Source organism: Eleutherodactylus coqui, chromosome 5, assembly GCF_035609145.1.
Source record: "Eleutherodactylus coqui strain aEleCoq1 chromosome 5, aEleCoq1.hap1, whole genome shotgun sequence".
Lineage (NCBI taxonomy): Eukaryota > Metazoa > Chordata > Amphibia > Anura > Eleutherodactylidae > Eleutherodactylus > Eleutherodactylus coqui.
Window position 1 is genome coordinate 130375097 of NC_089841.1, and position 18351 is coordinate 130393447.

At 41.0% G+C, this 18351-nt stretch overlaps 1 protein-coding gene across 1 annotated transcript in view; it reads left to right on the top strand.

Moving 5' to 3' along the window:
* SLC12A2 (solute carrier family 12 member 2) overlaps positions 1 to 18351 on the top strand; it is a 106821-nt gene that overhangs the window by 66747 nt on the left and 21723 nt on the right. Inside the window, exons 12-20 of the mRNA XM_066603159.1 lie at positions 1426 to 1533; positions 3082 to 3205; positions 4008 to 4109; positions 4325 to 4480; positions 13218 to 13317; positions 14638 to 14749; positions 15953 to 16093; positions 16266 to 16372; positions 17820 to 17899. Coding sequence (XP_066459256.1) covers positions 1426 to 1533; positions 3082 to 3205; positions 4008 to 4109; positions 4325 to 4480; positions 13218 to 13317; positions 14638 to 14749; positions 15953 to 16093; positions 16266 to 16372; positions 17820 to 17899 — 1030 coding nt within the window. The remainder of the gene's footprint in view (positions 1 to 1425; positions 1534 to 3081; positions 3206 to 4007; positions 4110 to 4324; positions 4481 to 13217; positions 13318 to 14637; positions 14750 to 15952; positions 16094 to 16265; positions 16373 to 17819; positions 17900 to 18351) is intronic.

Here is an 18351-nt window from a genome sequence, read left to right on the forward strand (position 1 = left end):
GGGCTGAGGTTCAAAGGTTTGACACCCTCAAGAATGGCATAGCCCGAGGAAGGCGATTTCCCAAAAGCTTGCTGCAACATCATGTATTTTTGTTAGCCATTAAAAGGTATCATATCTACAAGATTACTTGGTTTTTCTGACTGAGAACAATCACACAAAAGCCCATTATAAATCCTTTTTAATTTGGATGCGATTATTTTGACCAAGGTCTGTGAGTTTGGGTTATAGTCTGGAACTATGAGATTGCGTACTTTATAGGACCGGCATACTGTCTGCATTGACTTGTGGATATGTGGCATCATCCCTTCCAAGAGCTGTAACCTGTAATAATTCATAATCTGATCTACAAAGGGCCATCTTGGTGACATACAAACCTTAGCTTGAGTAAGTTGCAGCAACATGTAACTTGTATACACAAGTCTTTGCATTGCCTCCTCTCTTACTTGTTTTTTTTTCTTCATAGGGTGTAATAGAAGGTTATGGTGATAGCTGAATTGCGCCCATATGACAGCTGATCACATTCAAGGCTTTACTGCATTTATAGAGGTTTGCCCATCTCATAAAGTGATGGCATATCACTAGAATATATTTTTGGGACCCCCAAATTACTGAGTGAAGGAGCCTTGCCACTGATTCAGTACTGCAGCCCCTTTACAGTCTTTCCCTGCACAGCAGTGTCTAGCCACCTACTCTGCATGAGAACTGCAACACAGCTCCATTCAAGTGAATGGGGCCAGCTGCAGTACTCTGCAAAACTGGGTGGCCAGGCGTGCTGACTCAGTGGGGGTCCTAATGGTGGGACCTCTATCGATCATTAAAGTTATGACCTATATTACGCCTTTATGACACTGGAAAATTACCTGTGTGTAGACAAATTAGAAGAATAGAATATATTAATCAGATTTGAGAAATCTAAAAAGTTGGATGAAAAATTATAGAACTTTTTAAAGGAAAGCTCTTTCGTGGACAAAAGATCTTTCATAAAAATATTTTTCATTGACCAAAAAGTTTGCCAGATAATGCCGGTGATCAGTTGTTAAATTTCACCCAACGAATTTTTTTTTTGGCTGAAATCGACCAAATTCATCAAATTTAGTTTGATATGTATGGGCACTTTCTAAAGAAAATTGTGAGCCCCAGTCCTATCGGAGACCCAATATTTTTTTTGCATTTTAAAGTCTTGTAGTCACGGTGATATATATCAATGATCTGTATACAGACATTACATTCTGTTCACTTGTGTATTCATTGTGGTCCTGTTTAGAGAGTATAGTCATTGATTGGTCTATACGTCATTGCCATATGCCTAGGGAGGTCTTGATTGCTTGCCTTGACTCTGGTATTTGCCTGATCTACTTTGTACTCTTTATCTGAATGTATTATGTGCTGAGGCCCGCCACCAAACAAGTTGTCTTCCTCTTGTAGGTCATGAGCATGGTATCTGGATTTGCACCCCTTATTACAGCAGGAATCTTCTCTGCCACTCTTTCCTCAGCACTTGCCTCTTTAGTGAGTGCACCAAAGGTTTTCCAGGTGAGATCTTTATACCAGCATACACAGCGGGGTTTAGGGAAATGTCATCTATTCTTTATCCTCGAACCGATTTTACTCAGCCGTCTTTCATTTCTGAGTAGAACTCTTTTGAGATACACAATTTCTCCAATAAGTGATAATCCAATTTGTTTCTGCTTGCAGAATAATTGGATTTCTTCCCTTTACAAGCTATAAGCTTGCGGGTCTGTTTTGAAATGAAATTCTTAATATCGTAATCGTTGCTTGTCACCCTGTAGGTAGCCTGTAGATGACACTGGATATAGCAGCTTCTCAAATCGGTTTTGACTGAGACGTCACCATTGGTCATGGTCAATGCCAACATTATTATGTTATATCCTTTTCTGCTGAAATTTGTGTCCTTAAAGGGGTTGTCCCACGAAAGCAAGTGGGGTTATACACTTCTGTATGGCCATATTAATGCACTTTGTAATGTACATCGTGCATTAAATATTGGCCATACAGAAGTTACACTTACCCCCTCCGGTATTGGCGTCCCCGTCTCCATGGCGCCGACCGAAGCTGCCTTCTCCTTCCATTAGACGCGCTTGCGCAGCCTGCTCTTCTGTTCTGTTGAACGGGGCCGCTCCGGTGTGCTCGCGCCACACAGGTCTTCTGTGACATATAATGTCAATGGAGCTCTCACAGAAGATGTTGCAATAAGCTAATGGGGTATAACTACAGCACTTGTTACTCCGTTCCCAGCGTATAGGCTGCTGCAACAGACTTCTTGCAGGCTAGCAGCGAAAAATTTGATTCCCTTCCATTTTACTTTTTATTATTGCAATTGCTTCAGTTTGTAGAAGGTAGTGGTTGTGACAATTTATGCTGTGGATTTGATCATATATTTCAGTTTACTAATAACTTATACCACCTCTACACAGTATGACTGTTGGGTGCATAAGCACCCGACAGCCATCCCAGCGACTATGGCTTCTATCCTCTTAAACAGCTGCAGTAGTCTGTCCGCTAATGGAGGTGGAGTGGCTGAGGATCTCTTCCAACCCGCCAGCCTCCATTCACTGCAAACAAGTAGTCGCTTGAAGATTGAGTGACTACTGAGCAATTTGTCGCTCCGTGGCGTTGGCAGCCACATGTACACGGTCTGATAGTCGCTCATAATTACTCATTTGAGTGATTTATTTGAGGGACCATTGGCCTGTGTAATGGTAACTTTAAGTTGCTCCTAGCTGGAGCACCCCTCAAAATACCCTGGATGTACAATCTAGTTTTTGGCGATGTAATTACAGCTTTGCGATTTAGGGTGGGTTCACGCTAGCATTTAGCTAGACAGAAAGGCTCGGTGGAGCCAGAACACTAATGTGAACCCACCCTTGGGTCTTTTATGTACTAATGGTTTATTCTTTTGTAGATTATGTGGAATTACTTCATAAAATATTGATGCTTTTCCTCAGGTTTTCATGTGTATTATTAGACAGACTTGGTCCCCTCGCTGGTTGGTCAGATTGTATGTCTTTCTGTGTACATGCAGATATGATGTATCTTAAGCAAAATCTTATTTCTCTCCAGGCCCTATGCAAGGACAACATTTATCCTGGCCTTCAGATGTTTGCTAAAGGATATGGCAAAAACAACGAGCCACTTCGAGGATATCTGCTTACTTTCTTGATTGCATTGGGATTCATATTAATTGGTTGGTGTGTTTTTGTCTTTTTTTACCTTTGGCCTAACTCCCTTCCAAGAAAAAAACACTCACACAGGCATTTGTAAAAAAGCGGTGTTTTAGAACGGCCTATTTAGACACGTTTGACAGTTTTTAACGCACCCCATCATTGCAATGGGTGATGTAGTGTCAAAAAATGTGCTCGATGCACGAAAATGGAATATATAGCGTTTGTTTTAACGCGCATTCGAAGCTCTTCACTGTAACGCTTGTCTTAGAAGCCCCATTGAAATCAATGGAGGCTCAGTACAGCCTTTTTAGCCACCGTTTTAAAAGCCCACTAAATGCTGTAAAAAACCCCACCTGTGTGAGAATGACCTTAGGTTTTATCAGGGATATGTATCTGTACGTATAAGGGTAAAGGTGTTCATAAATGACATTTTGCATCATTGCCAGGTCTTTGTATACCATAACACCTTGCTGTTACTGTGAACAGGAAGTTTGGAAGACTCAATCTATTAACGCTTGTACATCGTAGAAGTTAGTTGTCCTGATCAATATTTCCTTTGCACAAATGTTACATCTTCTGTATCTGAATGAAGTTCATTGTGGCTGAAATATAGAAGACTGAATTCATAGCGAGCTCAGACTCTGGCTGGTCTGGTGGGATGGATAGGTTGTGGGGGAGACATGGAGCTATGGTCAGATGGAGTTAGTTGACATGTTTGTGTACAATTAGGACTTCAAAACCAGTAAATCATGTTTTGCAGAAGTATTTCAATTGCATTTTCAGAACCTTAGTTGAAGTGTTTCTCTGTTTTCCCCCCTTCAGCTGAACTGAATGTGATTGCTCCTATCATTTCAAACTTCTTCCTGGCATCGTATGCCTTAATAAACTTCTCAGTGTTTCACGCTTCACTAGCAAAGTCTCCAGGTAAGGCACACAAGCTTTAGTTTCTAAAATGTTGTGGGTTTTTCCCCCTTTTCTACATATATGGATATAGTTATGTTGCCCGAGACTTTTCAGCAATGTTTTAGATATTGCCAAGTAACACCTACTATGCATTTAGCATCATCCATGTTTCTTTTTGCAGTGAACTCGTATGAAATGTCATAAATGCTTGTATTTTTTTGCACTTTTCCTGCTAGGTTGGCGTCCTGCCTTCAAGTACTACAATATGTGGGTGTCGCTTATTGGAGCCCTTCTGTGCTGTGGAGTTATGTTTGTTATTAACTGGCAGGCTGCTCTTCTAACATATGTCATAGTTATTGGGTTGTATATATACGTTACATACAAGAAGCCTGGTAAGTTTGTTTCTCTCTTCCTACTGATTATAGTAACCTGCTTGTTAGTGGACTAGTGTGTATGTGTATGTGTGTGTGTATATATATATGTATATATATATATATATATATATATATATATATATATATATATATATATATATATATATATATATATATATATATACATTTTTTTATTTTTTTTTTTGGTGTGTGTTAGCTTGTAGTGTCTGAGACCTTTTCTTTGTCTGAATGGTAGGCACACTTAGGCCTCATGTCCACGGGGAAAATCAGATCCGCTGCAGATTCTACATGTAGAATCTGCAGCGGGTCCCTCCTGCCCCGCGGACATGAGCGCCGAAAATAAGAATTTAAAAGTATTTACCATCCGGCGCGGGCGGAGAAGATCAGCTGTTCCTCACGGCCGGATCTTCATTTTCGGCCGGCGGATGAATTCCTGACGCCGGCGGCACGTCGCCGACGTGCCGCGCGCATGCGCCGGGCACATCCGCCGAGCCGAAGCAAGGAAGATGCGGCCGTGAAGAACAGCTGACCTTCCCCGCCCGCGCCGGATGGTAAATACTTTAAATTCCTATTTTAGGTCTCCCGCGGATCCGGACGGCGTCCATAGGCTTCAATAGAAGCCCGCGGGAGCCGTCCCCGCGGGAGACCCGCACGAAAATGGAGCATGGTCCGGATTTTTCCATGCTCCATTTTTTTTTAAATCCCTTTTATTGACGATCCGCGGGTATTTATCTACCCGCGGGTGGTCAATGCATCCCTATGGGATGCGGATCCGCATGCGGGAGATCCGCTGCGGATCTTAAATCATATTTTGCCCGTGGACATGAGCCCTTAAGGTTTTATGTAATCGAGTATGCAGATTTCAAAAGTCAAGACAAAAAAATTCTCAGAAATCCGGAACACCTCCCTAAATAACCGATAAAACCGGAAAAATTCACTGCCATGTTTCGATATAAAAAAGATTTTAACTATCCTTCCCCTAAATAGTATATGAGTAAATTGAGTAGGCTAATGAGTATATGACTGTTGTAAAGATTGGTTATGATGTTTCATGTATTTTGGTTTTAATCAATAATAAATAACAATTGTTTTCTTTTATTTTGGGCATAACATAAATAAATAAACCTAAATCTATAAAATATGAAAATTATTGATACAAATATATGATTTTTCGGTTTTTCAAGTGTAAATAGGGAGGTGTTACAGAGAATTTTTTTCGTCTTGATTTTTGAAATCCGTTTACATCAAACCGGAAATGTGCCTTCCATTCAGACAAAAAGGGTCTCCGACACTACAGGTGTATGTATGTGTATATGTGTGTATGTATGTGCGTACGTACGTACATGCATGTGTATACACACACTCACTCACACACACACACTCACACTCACTCACACACACTCACTCACAGTGGATATTCCACATCAGATCCGCAGTGCTGGGTCTGCATTACAAACACACTATTTGGTGCGGATTCTGACACAGGATTTGGTGCGTAATTCACCACTGCCTTTGAAGAGGTGGATACTGCTGCTATAACTTAAATTCAGCACCATGTCCATTTTGATGTGGATTTTGCTGAGAAAAATCTGCACCCTACGCTACATGTGAAGTACTCCCTTTTCCCCCCTATTCTTGTATACGAAGTAGATCGAAATGGGGACTCATAGTTTCTTTCCACTAATCCATCTTTCTTTATTTTTGAACGGTACATTTTCTTTGTTTTCTACTTTCTGTACATCATATGGGGTAGCCATATTGCTCAGAATACTATTAACATCCATTCAGATTTATAATTTACCACTGCCACCTGGATATAGGAGCCTGTAGTCTAAAGCAGTTCATTGCTTTTATGGGAGAGCATTGTGAGTGTGCTATGTGACCTCTGCAGAGGTCATTGTACAGGGAGGGGGAGGAGGTAAGCTTTGTTCATCACCTTTTGACATTGGTGGATTAGTGTTTAATATATAGAGATCTTTCATTATGATATTGGCTGTTATGATGAATAAGAAGTGATCTCTGTATAAGAGGTAGTATTGGGCTGTTAGTAGTGGCCAAAGTGAAAATTGCTGATTTTTTTTTTATTTTTTACTTTTTTGAATTTTTTTTGTCTTGTAATTATTTTAAAATAATAAACATAACCTAGTTAAGCGGTAACAACCGGAGTCTGACAAGCTCAGTAACCATATTGCTATATGTGAACAAATGTGTACATTTAAGATGAGATAAACACGTAAATGCACAAAAAAAATAATGGAAACTGACAGAGTAGGGATGAAGTGTCCATCACTAAGTGCAATAGAAAGGGAAAGAAAGTAAGAAATAAAAACAAGGAACTAGATCAAACAAAACAAAGGTGTGCATCAACTTATCTCCTATAGCGTACACGCCCAGCACAGGCAACTGATCTCTGTCAATGGGAGAATATAGATAGTGTATATACTAATGGGGGATTTTTAGCCAAATATTCTGTCCAAGGTGCCCGGGAAGGGGAATGAGGAGATTTAAGTAACATGTCTGAGAATGTAGTTCTACCAAATAGTACATAAGATTAATGTCATTAATAACTTTGTTCAAAGAAGATGCATCTGAAGATTTCTGTCATGGCAATTACCATACGAGCTGCTGGAGAAATATGGGAGAGGAACTTCTGTACCGTTATTCAGTTCTTATCTGTAGACAAGAAGCAAAGAGCCAGTGCTGGGTCAGGGCCACAAGATGCCATGATACAGTATAAACAAAATCTAAAAATATATTCCAAAAAGAATCAATGACGGGGCAGGACCACCACATATGGAAGAAGGTACCCTTGAAGCCACATCCTCTCAAACAGGTTTCGGGGATAGAGTTGTTCATTTTAGCAAGTCTAGGAGGATTTGGATACCAGTACAAAAATTATTTTTTTTCAAGCATTCCCAATGCCTGATCTCATGTGAAACCTTTTAAAGTCCAAGATAGAGCCATCCTCTATTCCTTCAGGTTGCAATCTTAAAAAGACAAACATATTACTAGGTACTTGAAATGATTTACATAGAGAAATCTAATATAGTTATTTTCATATAAATTGCCAATATTTCATATGTCAAGAGATTCCCAAGCTCTAAACTTAAAATCTTCGAGAAAAGACAGGACAGAAAACTTAGAGGAAAGGTCGAGATCGGAATCAGAGTTGTTGATGAGGAAACAATGTTGCCAGACATGGCCTGAGATTTGCAGTCTCGGTAAAGAGTGAGATGGCAATTGCGGGATTATCACCAGAATGCGATTTCCCTGCAGATGTGGGGCGTTTTTATCTCAAAACTGCCCACTACGGGGAAGTAATGATCCTGCCATTGTTTTCAATGGGGAAAACTTGCATCACACTGTGTGCACCCAGCAAGAGGTGTGATTTTTGCCACCAGCCCCCTTGAAAACAATGGACAATGCGAGGGCACGCCTAAAAATAGGACATGCTGTAATTTCTTTGAAAAAGATCGCTCGTGTATGACCTGATGCAAAACAATGGGGATCATATTTGTGTGAGATTTCTGCATCTCGCAACGCACAAATCTTGGGTGGTGATATTCTTGGCCTTGTGAAAACGGCCCAAGGAAGCTTCAAGTACCCCCAGTGAATCCGGTCAAATGCCTACTCTGCATTCAAAGCCAAAAAGAGAGAAGGTATAAAGCCTAGTGCAGCGGGTTTAATAAGATTTAGGAACCGGTGGGTTCCCTCACAAGCCTATCTCTGTGGAACAAAACCTACTTGAGCTGAAGCAATAACCGTTAGTAGAATAGAGAAGAGACAAATGCTGAGAGTCTTGGCATAAATTTTAACATCAGTATTCAATAGGGAGATAGGATGGAAATTAGCTGGAGAAGTAGATGCTTTGACAGGTAACAATAAGGGCCTCTAACATTTCTGAAGGCTAGGAATCCCCATTAAACATTGTGACCAGATAGGGTGATAATAGGGAAGAGTGTTTTTTGTAATAACCATTGGAGAAACCATCCTGACTCGGGGAGTTGCGGGGTTTTAACCTTTTTAATGGCTTCTAAAACTTCCAAAACAGATTGGGGTAGAAAGAGAGGCTAATTAGTCGGATGGCTGGCACGGGAGTCGAATATCTTTAAAGAAATTTAAAATGTCTTTCAATTGGAGTTGATGCGTATTTTGAATCTTTCAAGTTATAAAGAGAAGAGTTATATGAGGCAAATGCATTGACAATTTCTTGGGGATGAGTGATTTTATGCCTAATCCTTTCCTTTAAATTTAAGACTCTTAAGTTTTTTTGGCCAGCAATGCTCCAGTGCGATTATCGTGGGTGTAAAACTGCATGTTCATTTTTTTGAAAAACAGTATCCTATTTTACCGCTAAATGACTCTGAAGTTTGGCACACAATTTAAATACCTGTTTAGTCCTAAGAGGTTCCGTTCTGAGCAGTCTATGATGTAGAACTATACCGAAGTCTTTTTCATATGTGCTGCTACTTGGCCCAATTCTTCCCAATTTGTATGTACTTTTTTCATGTGCATATCTCCCTGTTAAATAGCATTCTCTTAGTTGCCGCTGTTCAAATTTGTCTAGATCTTTTTGAATCCTCTTTCTCTTCTCTAGTGTTAGCCGTCTCTCCTAGCTTTTGTGTCGTCTGCAAATTTTTATCAGCTTCTCCTCAATTCCCTCATCTAGATAATTTTACAAGGATGGTTTGAGAAACTTTGTCAAATGCTTGAAGTCTGACGTCTGAAGACATTATGATTTAAGGCTGTACAGCTCCAATGTTGGAAGATGTCCTTCGGGGTTCTCTTACTGTATATTGCCAGCCTCTCTGCTGTTGGAGCCTATCAAACGTGTCATCTCATGCAGTACTGGCTTTAGCCGACATATAGCGCCGTTGTATAATGACAGAAAAAGAGTAAGCCCCCTAGGAAAAATGGGATACAAATTGGATTGGAAAGGGTTAATAAGTCAAGATATGAGATCGACTGCATTTCCCTGATCAACCCAGTCCATGACGCTGTTACAGCACAACCTTCAGACAAAGATGACTGTCATATGTATTTGCCAAAAGACAAATTAGTTTATTAATGAGACCAGCTTGTAAACGTGTTTTGAGGTATGTGGACCTCTTCCTCAGTATATGCTGGCGACACCTGTCCCTGATGGTGTATATTAGGAAATATTCTTTCAACACTTTTCCACATCGGGGTTGCTCCACTCCATCCCTTTTTTTTTTTTCCTATTTCTATAGTGATTCTGTTATAGAAGGAAATTTGGATTTGTCTGGCTTGACGCGTTTGTGACAAACTCATGCTGGCTCTGATTTAATTACTCCATTCTCATCCAAAGGGAAGAATGTTGTTTAATTAGAAGTCAGGCTCACAGGCCTCCACTTTCCTGGATCCATCTTCTTCCCTTTTTTCTTCCCAGTTTTCTGGAACTACTCCTGTTCCCTAGTGGATGGGGGCAACATTTGCCCTTCTCCAGTTTTCTGGAACTACTCCTGTTCCCTAGTGGATGCGGGGCTTGAAATCCCCGCCTCTAGAAAGCTAATGCTGTGATTGGCTGACTCACGCGCCATCAGCCAATCACAGCCATTCAATGACATCGAATGGCTGTGATTTGCTGACCCCACGCGGCGTCAGCCAATCACAGCCATTCAACATTGAATAGCACAGCAACCCTCTCCCAGATCTCTCAAGGTGCAGCCAGGGATAGAAGCACAGTTTACTACGGGAGTAAAGTATAGGCTAACACTTTGCAGCCCTATCCAGTGGCATTATGTATAATAGGTCCCACCTGCAGGGAAAGCCTTGGAACCCCGACCCATGGGTAGAAAAGCCCTGGACTCATGGGATCGGGGTGAGGATTCTTCCCCATATCAGCCCAAGATACTCTGCTGGCCTTCACCGCCAGCTGATCCTGCGATAGGGGCTGCCGATAAGTTCATCCAGCCGATGGGCAACGGAAGGTCTAGTAATTTAACTTGCAGCTTCGGGCCTAGGACCAGCAGTGGTTTCACAGGAGCCTCAAGTGGTCTGTTTAGCAGGACTTCCCGTAGCAGGCACACCATTAGTGCACGTGGGACCAGGCAGGCACCACCGATTGTGGATTTTACTATATACCTCCTGTTATTGAGGAGCTTCAGTCACACACGTCCTTCTTCCTTGCCTTGCAAACCACGCCCTCCTTTTATCTGATTTTTTTGGGGTATAGTTGACATGGAAAATCAAACGTATTTTGAAGATTTATTTGAACAAAAACTTGATTTAAACAATAGGTCATTTTCTGAAGACTCATTCCCTTTAAACACAGCGACATTGTTCTATGTTTGCAGCTTTGCTGATTTCGGCTCTCATTGTCCCTTTCAGAATAGTTTTAATGTGCAGCTTGATTTGAAGCCCTGCATCGGCTTTAAACGTGAAAATAAAACAAAATTTGGGTCTTTCATTGGACACAATAACATTGCAATGGTTTTCTTCTTAATTTATACAGTTTGGAATTGTGAAAGGCCATGAATTGTGTCCTTTGAATAGTCGCTGTTGCATATTGACCCTAGGCTTTTGGAAGAAGCATTCCTGTGGGTGGATTAGTTAGGATCTCATTTATAATGGGCTAAACAACGCAGTGGATTTAACTCTAAGGTCGCACTGGTCCGTGTTGAGCTGTTAAATTATTTGTAGAGCAATTGCACCCATCTGCTATTTTCAACCTGTAGAACATTTTGATGCATGGAAAATATGAGACCTCATCAGAAACTTCACAATGTGAAGAAAGGAACCACATTTAATACTAAATTGTAGGGAGATATATTTTATAATGAGAGGAAAATGTACAGCTGGTGCCTGGTAAGAAATGTCTTTGTAATGAGAGGAAGGCAGCAGTACATTCTCTGACGGAACACATTTGTGGCAAGCGTCCTTGCAGCCCTGCGGAATATCACAGTGAAGTCTGGTTTACAGGAAGCTCCATTTAGTTCCTGTTCTTTTCCTGACTGGATCCTTCGCACAATGTTTTCCTGCTCACTAGGGCAAAAATACTAGCTATACTGTCATGTAAAATAGAAGAACTAAAATCTTTTACATTGTTGTTAAATGTCACATTTTAGAAAGTACTGTTATGCTATTTCTGACCATTCGCACAGTAATTTAATATACAATGCTCCGCTTTACCAGCTTATATTGTTTCAACTACTTAAAGGGGTTGTCCTGCGGCAGCAAGTGGGGTTAAGCACTTCTGTATGGCTATATTAATGCACTTTGTAATATACATCGTGCATTAAATATGAGCCATACAGAAGTTATACACTTACCCCCTCCGGTGCTGGCATCCCCGTCTCCATGGCGCCGACTAAAGCTGCCTTCTCCCTCGATTAGACGCGCTTGCGCTGTCTGCTTTTCTGTTCTGTTGAATGGGGCCGCTCCGGCGTGCTCACGCTGGAGAGCTAGTCTGCGCATGCGCAGAAGACCTGTGTGGCGCGAGCACAGGTCTTCTGCGCATGCGCAGACTAGCTCTCCAGCGTGAGCACGCCGGAGCGTCCCCATTCAACAGAACAGAAGAGCAGACAGCGCAAGCGCGTCTAATCGAGGGAGAAGGCAGCTTTAGTCGGCGCGCCATGGAGACGGGTACGCCAGCACCGGAGGGGGTAAGTGTATAACTTCTGTATGGCCAATATTTAATGCACGATGTATATTACAAAGTGCATTAATATGGCCATACAGAAGTGCTTAACTCCACTTGCTGCCGCGGGACAACCCATTTAAAGAGGTTCTGTCATTTAAAAAAAAAAAATGTATACTCTCCTATTGCTCCCCAGGGAGTCTACCTAATATTCTCCCCACCGATCTTCTCCTGCCCCTGTGGGTCCTCCCTGGGTCACCTCACCTTCAGATGGACAATTCTTCTGCTTCCTGTGACGAAGTGTCCATTTACAGGCATTCTTCTTCCTGCCCGGCAATGTACGCTACCGTCACTAGTTCACAGCCTAGCAGAGAGTGCCGAACTATTGCAAAGACTGCACGTGCCTACTGTCTCTGTACTAGATTAGTATTCCTTCCTAGCCAGTGAACGCTATGTGACCTTCAGTGACCTGCAGGAGGAATGAAGCATGCGAGGAATGCATGCTTCATAACAAGATGAGGAGCATCCGGCCAGCTGGAGATGAGTTAACCTGGGGGACTGGAGAAGATCAGCGAGGAGAAGATGCAGTAAGGAGTCTGCCTGGGGAGGAATAGGTGAGTATAGAATTTTTTTTTTATGACAAAATCCCTTTTAATGGCCCTCAAACTTTAAATTGGTGAATAGATGCAATTAATTTTCAGTTACCCCTCTGACTTAATCTAGAACAGACATAGAACGCAAACTTAGGCCTAGTCTCATTAGTCCATGTTTATTACTCTGTTTACACCAGATTCTGCAAACGTAAAACTTTTCTCAGTGCTCTTCAGTTCTGACGAGTGCTGAGAAAAGTTGTCATGTTCTCCAAGTTTGTCCAATGAATTAACATGGTGCAAATCTTTTCCTGCTAAAAGCAGGCGGAGTTTTCATTTTTTGACTTTTTTCTAAACTGTTTAAATGCATCAAATCTATTGAAAGGGGTGTATGTGTATGATTCTAGACTGTAATGCATTGTGCCATGGGCTAGACAGCACAGAAGTACAATATTATTCTCATGTATTAAACGTTAAATCTTGAATCTTCGCATAGTTGTTTTCTATACTAAACCATGCAATAAATTGCTTTTTTTCCCCCCAGATGTAAATTGGGGGTCCTCAACACAAGCCTTGACCTATCTGAATGCACTACAGCACACCATTCGCTTGGCCGGTGTAGAAGACCATGTGAAAAACTTTAGGTAATTTTCAAAGAAAAATCTCTTTTACTACATCCATTTATGTTCACTTCAACTCAAATACCCTCCACTTCCTTACCCCCTTCTTCAAAACTTTTGAATGGTCTACTCTCTGTTATTAGCCCTTTTCTTTTTCTACTCATTTCTCCTTGGAGGATTTTTCTCAGGTAAATTGGGGACAGTAGGGGGATGCAGAGTACAGGAAAAAAATAAACCTAATGTTCACCTCCTTCTGCCGCAATCCTCCCATGATGCACTCTCCCAGCCCCTGAGTCTTCTGTTTACAATTGTTGCCGCAGTCATGTGGTTTCTTTACCCTGTCCGGTCGCCATGGAAGCCTATTGGTATCTTGTGTTTGCACTCTGGGGTGATGATGGGTGACAGAGCTCCGTTCTCCCTGCCATCAGCTTATATGCTGCAGGTGCTATTGATTGTGGCATGTAAGGGGTTAAACTGCCAGAATCTGAGGAAAAATAAAAGCTATGACACTTTGAATACAAGGATGTAAAAATAATAATAATAAAAAAAAAAAAATTAAAAAAAAAGGGTTATTGTGCAAAAGTGGTGGAAAAACGTAAAATTATTTATTGTTGTAATCCTACCGACCCGCAAAAAAGTATCACGTCATTTATGCTGCATAATTAACGCTGCTAAAAACAAAGAACAATGGCAGAATTGATGTGTGTTCCCTCCATCCTATAAAAAAAGTTGTACAATACATTTTATGTACCCAAAAATGTTTTCAATAAAAACTACACAATAAAATAAGCCCTCATATGGCCATGTCATATGAGGACTTATTACTTCCTGATGGCCCTTAATGGGTTATAAAGCTAAACTCCATGGTGGCATGGTGGTGGTTTAGCTGCTCCAAACCTAGTGAATTAGATCCTCTTTAGGAGGATATTGCAGAGTGTTAAGGCAGCAGTATGCAGTTCTAGGCTCTCGCTCACAGTCTGAAGGTTGCGAGTTCAATCTCTGCATGTTTCAGGTAGACTCAGCCTTCCATCCTTCCGAGGTTGGTAAAATGAGTACCCAGCTTATTAAATATAATCCGGCGCTTGATGAACCAATCCTAGCCATTCAGTGATGTAATTCACTGAATGGCTGTGAATAATTGAGTGTCGGCTGTGATTGGCTGGCCCTTGATCCAATCACAGTGCTTACTTGCTGACGGTGTTTTTTTTTTTTTTTTTTTTACCTAGCTAAGGGGAGCTTTTTCAGCATAAAAAAGTGCTGAAAAAGTTAGTTTATACTCGAGTATATACGGTAACTATTATTTTAGTGATTTTTATATTCTCGTGTGTTTCCCCCCTCTCACAGGCCACAGTGTCTTGTTTTAATTGGTGCTCCAAATTCACGTCCAGCCCTACTGCAGTTGGTGCATGCTTTTACAAAAAATGTTGGTCTGATGATTTGCGGTCATGTGCACATGGTAAGCTTTTTTGTTTTCCCCTGAGTTTTTTCTTTCTGTATGTGTTTTGTAGATTTAGATTATGAGCTTGTGTTCAATATTTTTGATGAGCTGAAAATCCGTCAGCATGACAGACAATAAAACGAGCTTGTCAATAATGAAGACATGCAAGAATACCAGGTGTAAGTATCAGGAACAAACAGAATATATGGGGCTTAACAGTGGCACTGCGTAACGGACTAAGGAATAAATAGAACTTGTCACAAACTGGCGTGTAGGCCGTTGGTATGATATCGAAAAAGACTGTACTCATTTTAGATCCAATTCAAAGTTACAGTTCACATAAGCAGTTTTGCAATTGTTCTGTGAAGTACCTGTCCATGTATATGGCAGTGCAAAAAGCAACGTCAGCACCTCCTCACAAAGTGAAATAAATGTGCCCTAAGTGTAATGCAAACAAACATTAATGCGCGTGTGTATAAACCTATATAAAGAAACTGTGTGTGCATTTTATATGTAGTGTATAAGATACAATGTATGGTTTTTATACTGCAGTTTAGAATAATCCATATATGCAATGTTTGTATATTTCTTGGCATTTGCAGAGCGCTGTTCCATCTGCTGTGTTTGTTTGCTTATTATGGGAAGGCATAGTTGCCAAATAACTGTGGTTAACACTGTTCTTCATTTACCACATGTAGCAGATTTTGAGGACCGATTCTAAGTGAAAGATACAGTATGTAGGCGCCTGCCTCTTTAACGCCAAGCAGGAAGAGGGGGATTCGCTAGGTTAGCGCAAACAGAAGAGTCTAATTGAAGTGCCACCAAGTTCTGGTGCCCTCTTTGTTGGCATGAGTCCCTAGGAAAACACATAGTTGGTTCCTCTTGCATGAACCCTTACACAAGAGAGCCCAATGCATGTGGCGCAGGACAAATTCGTAGACAAAATCTCTTTGGATGTGTTTAGGGTATAATGCATTGAGTGGTACCAAAGGTACAAAGCTTGGAAGGACACTGCTATACTATTAAATAGATGCTGGATTAAAGCTACTGGGACCTCAAGTCCCACATAGCTTGGCTAGCTTCTCTTTCAGGTTAGGCTTTCATGCATGTCAACCTTTTCATGATCAGTTGACAAAAACATGTAGAACGTTTCTTTTTAAATGATGGATTTGTAAAATAATGTAGTACAGTACATCTCAAATAACTCTTATATCTCTATAGGGTCCTCGAAGACAAGCTATGAAAGAGCTGTTAACAGACCAGGCTAGATATCAGAGGTGGCTTATTAAAAACAAGACCAAAGCCTTCTATTCACCAGTACATGCAGAAGACTTGCGGGATGGGGCACAGTATCTTATGCAGGTAAAATCCACAGCTGTTCAAACTTGCACGGCACAAAATTGGGCAAAAGCTGTCAATTATATTGATAGTAATTATGTAATAATGAAGACAACGTAGTTACAGACGGAATGATTCTGTGCCTATGTGTACCCTTCTTATCTAGCCTGAATGAATCTTCTTTTCCCTCTTGTAGGCTGCAGGATTGGGGAGAATGAAACCGAATACTCTTGTGGTTGGCTTCAAGAATAATTGGATTCAGTCAGATATGAAAGACGTTGAAACCTACATTAACTTAATGCAGTAAGTATGGGAAAAGCAGGAAATGTATATACAAGGTTTGTTTTATTTATAGGGGTTGTCTCACTTCTAGCTGTTTACTGCAATCAGCTCCGTATATTGCATAGTGACCCCCGATTATTATTTCTGGCTGAATCCTATTGAGGTAAATGGGACTAAGCCTGCAATACCAACCTTGGCCACTATGCAATGTACAGAGCTATCTACTTCCTGCAGTTTAAAAGCTTGAACTGGAATAACGTCTTTCAACAACTTCTGCAGTTCCATTGTATGTTACCCTTATTCTGTTTTCTATATTCTTGTGATTCGGAAAAGTGTTGGCTAGGAGAAGTGTGCAGGGAGTAGCTATTTCCCATAGCATGCTATGGACGGTATTTGCTGCGGATCCGTGGTGTGGACTCCGACCGTGGATTCCGCAATGCAAATACGTTTGTGTGCATCCAGACTAAAAGGTATTTTATCTTCCAAATGATTTTGTGATTGTGACGCCATGCAGGGACTCTGAGCAGGGCTTTACTAACAAACCTCCTCGGCTTAGATTTCTGCTCTTGGCTGTTTTTTCTACAATTTAAATAAACACAAACACACTATTTAAAAGAAAAACCTGGGGCTGGACACATGGAAGGCGTTCAGCTACATGATTGCAGGGAATCGCTGAGAAAATGTTTACTTGCTTTGAATTGCACTGGAGTTTCACAGCTTCTCTTTATGCATTGAATATAGCACAACCCACAGCTTTAATATTCACCTTTTTAGATTTTTTTTTTTTTAGTTGAATTGTTCAAATAAACCTTTTTTTACACTGTTTTATTCTTTAAGCTATATCATTTGGCTCTGAAAAAAAAAAGTTGTCTGTGGCACAGTAATATATCCCTAATGCAATAGGGGCCCTTAAGGTCCTGCAGAATCTTGGAGCTGACTTTAAGAGCCAATCGGTCACTTATCACTAGTGTTTTATCTCTTACACAAAGAAAATGTAACAGTGGAAGCACATATGTTCTATGTAGTTTGGTGGGTCGTCAGAACACATTCACTCTGGGGCTTGAGGATCGCCAGTCTGACACAAATAAGTGAGTACAGGCAATTCTTAAAGGAGTTTCTGCCTTCAGCAACCTATAAGTAAATCTAGTAATAGAGTCATTCTTTAAAGCCTATAGATCACTTGAAAGTGTCATGAGTTAAGTGGTTCCCATTTCAAGAAGATTCTTGTTTTTCCGTGTGTCAATACAGCCTTAGAGTGGAATAAAGGTTGGCACCCTCACCATCTAACAGTTGGATAAATCTTTGCAAGCCTTTAATTTTTCTGTATTCAAGCTCGGTAAAGGGCATCAGTAATGCAGCAAGAAGGCTTTAGTATGGTCAAATGAGTTGGTCATCAACCGAAAGGAAAATGAAATGTGTACGGTAAGAAAAATGCACTGAACTTTATTTCCCCCTTCTTTTATCCTAGTGATGCTTTTGACTTCCAGTATGGTGTGGTTGTGATCCGTCTGAGAGAAGGCCTAGATATTTCACACCTTCAAGGCCAAGGTATGTAAGCCTACTAAAATAGTAGAGAATTACAAGTCACAATATTGTGCTTTTTAGCTTCTAGCGATGCAAAGCACACAATGATGTATAGAAGTTCACTACAGTAGATAATATATGGGAAGTGCTGACTTTTGTCTTTAAACAGCCCTTTAGGCATCCTGTTTGGTGCATGCTATGTAAGGGTTCTTTTATACGGGATGCCTGTTGGGCGCACAAGTGATGGACTGTTGCTCCCATATTTTACACTGGAGCGATAGTTGTTCAAGTGAATGGGGGCTAAGCGGCCAGGGATTGTTCCGGCCGAGCACCCTCCATGCACAGTAAACAGGAATCCTAGAATGGTTGGAAGGGGCCTCCAGGGTCATCTGGTCCAACCCCATGCTCAATGCAGGATCACTAAATCATCCTCAACTTGGGGAATCCTCAAAAATTGAGCAGCTTCTGTTTACACG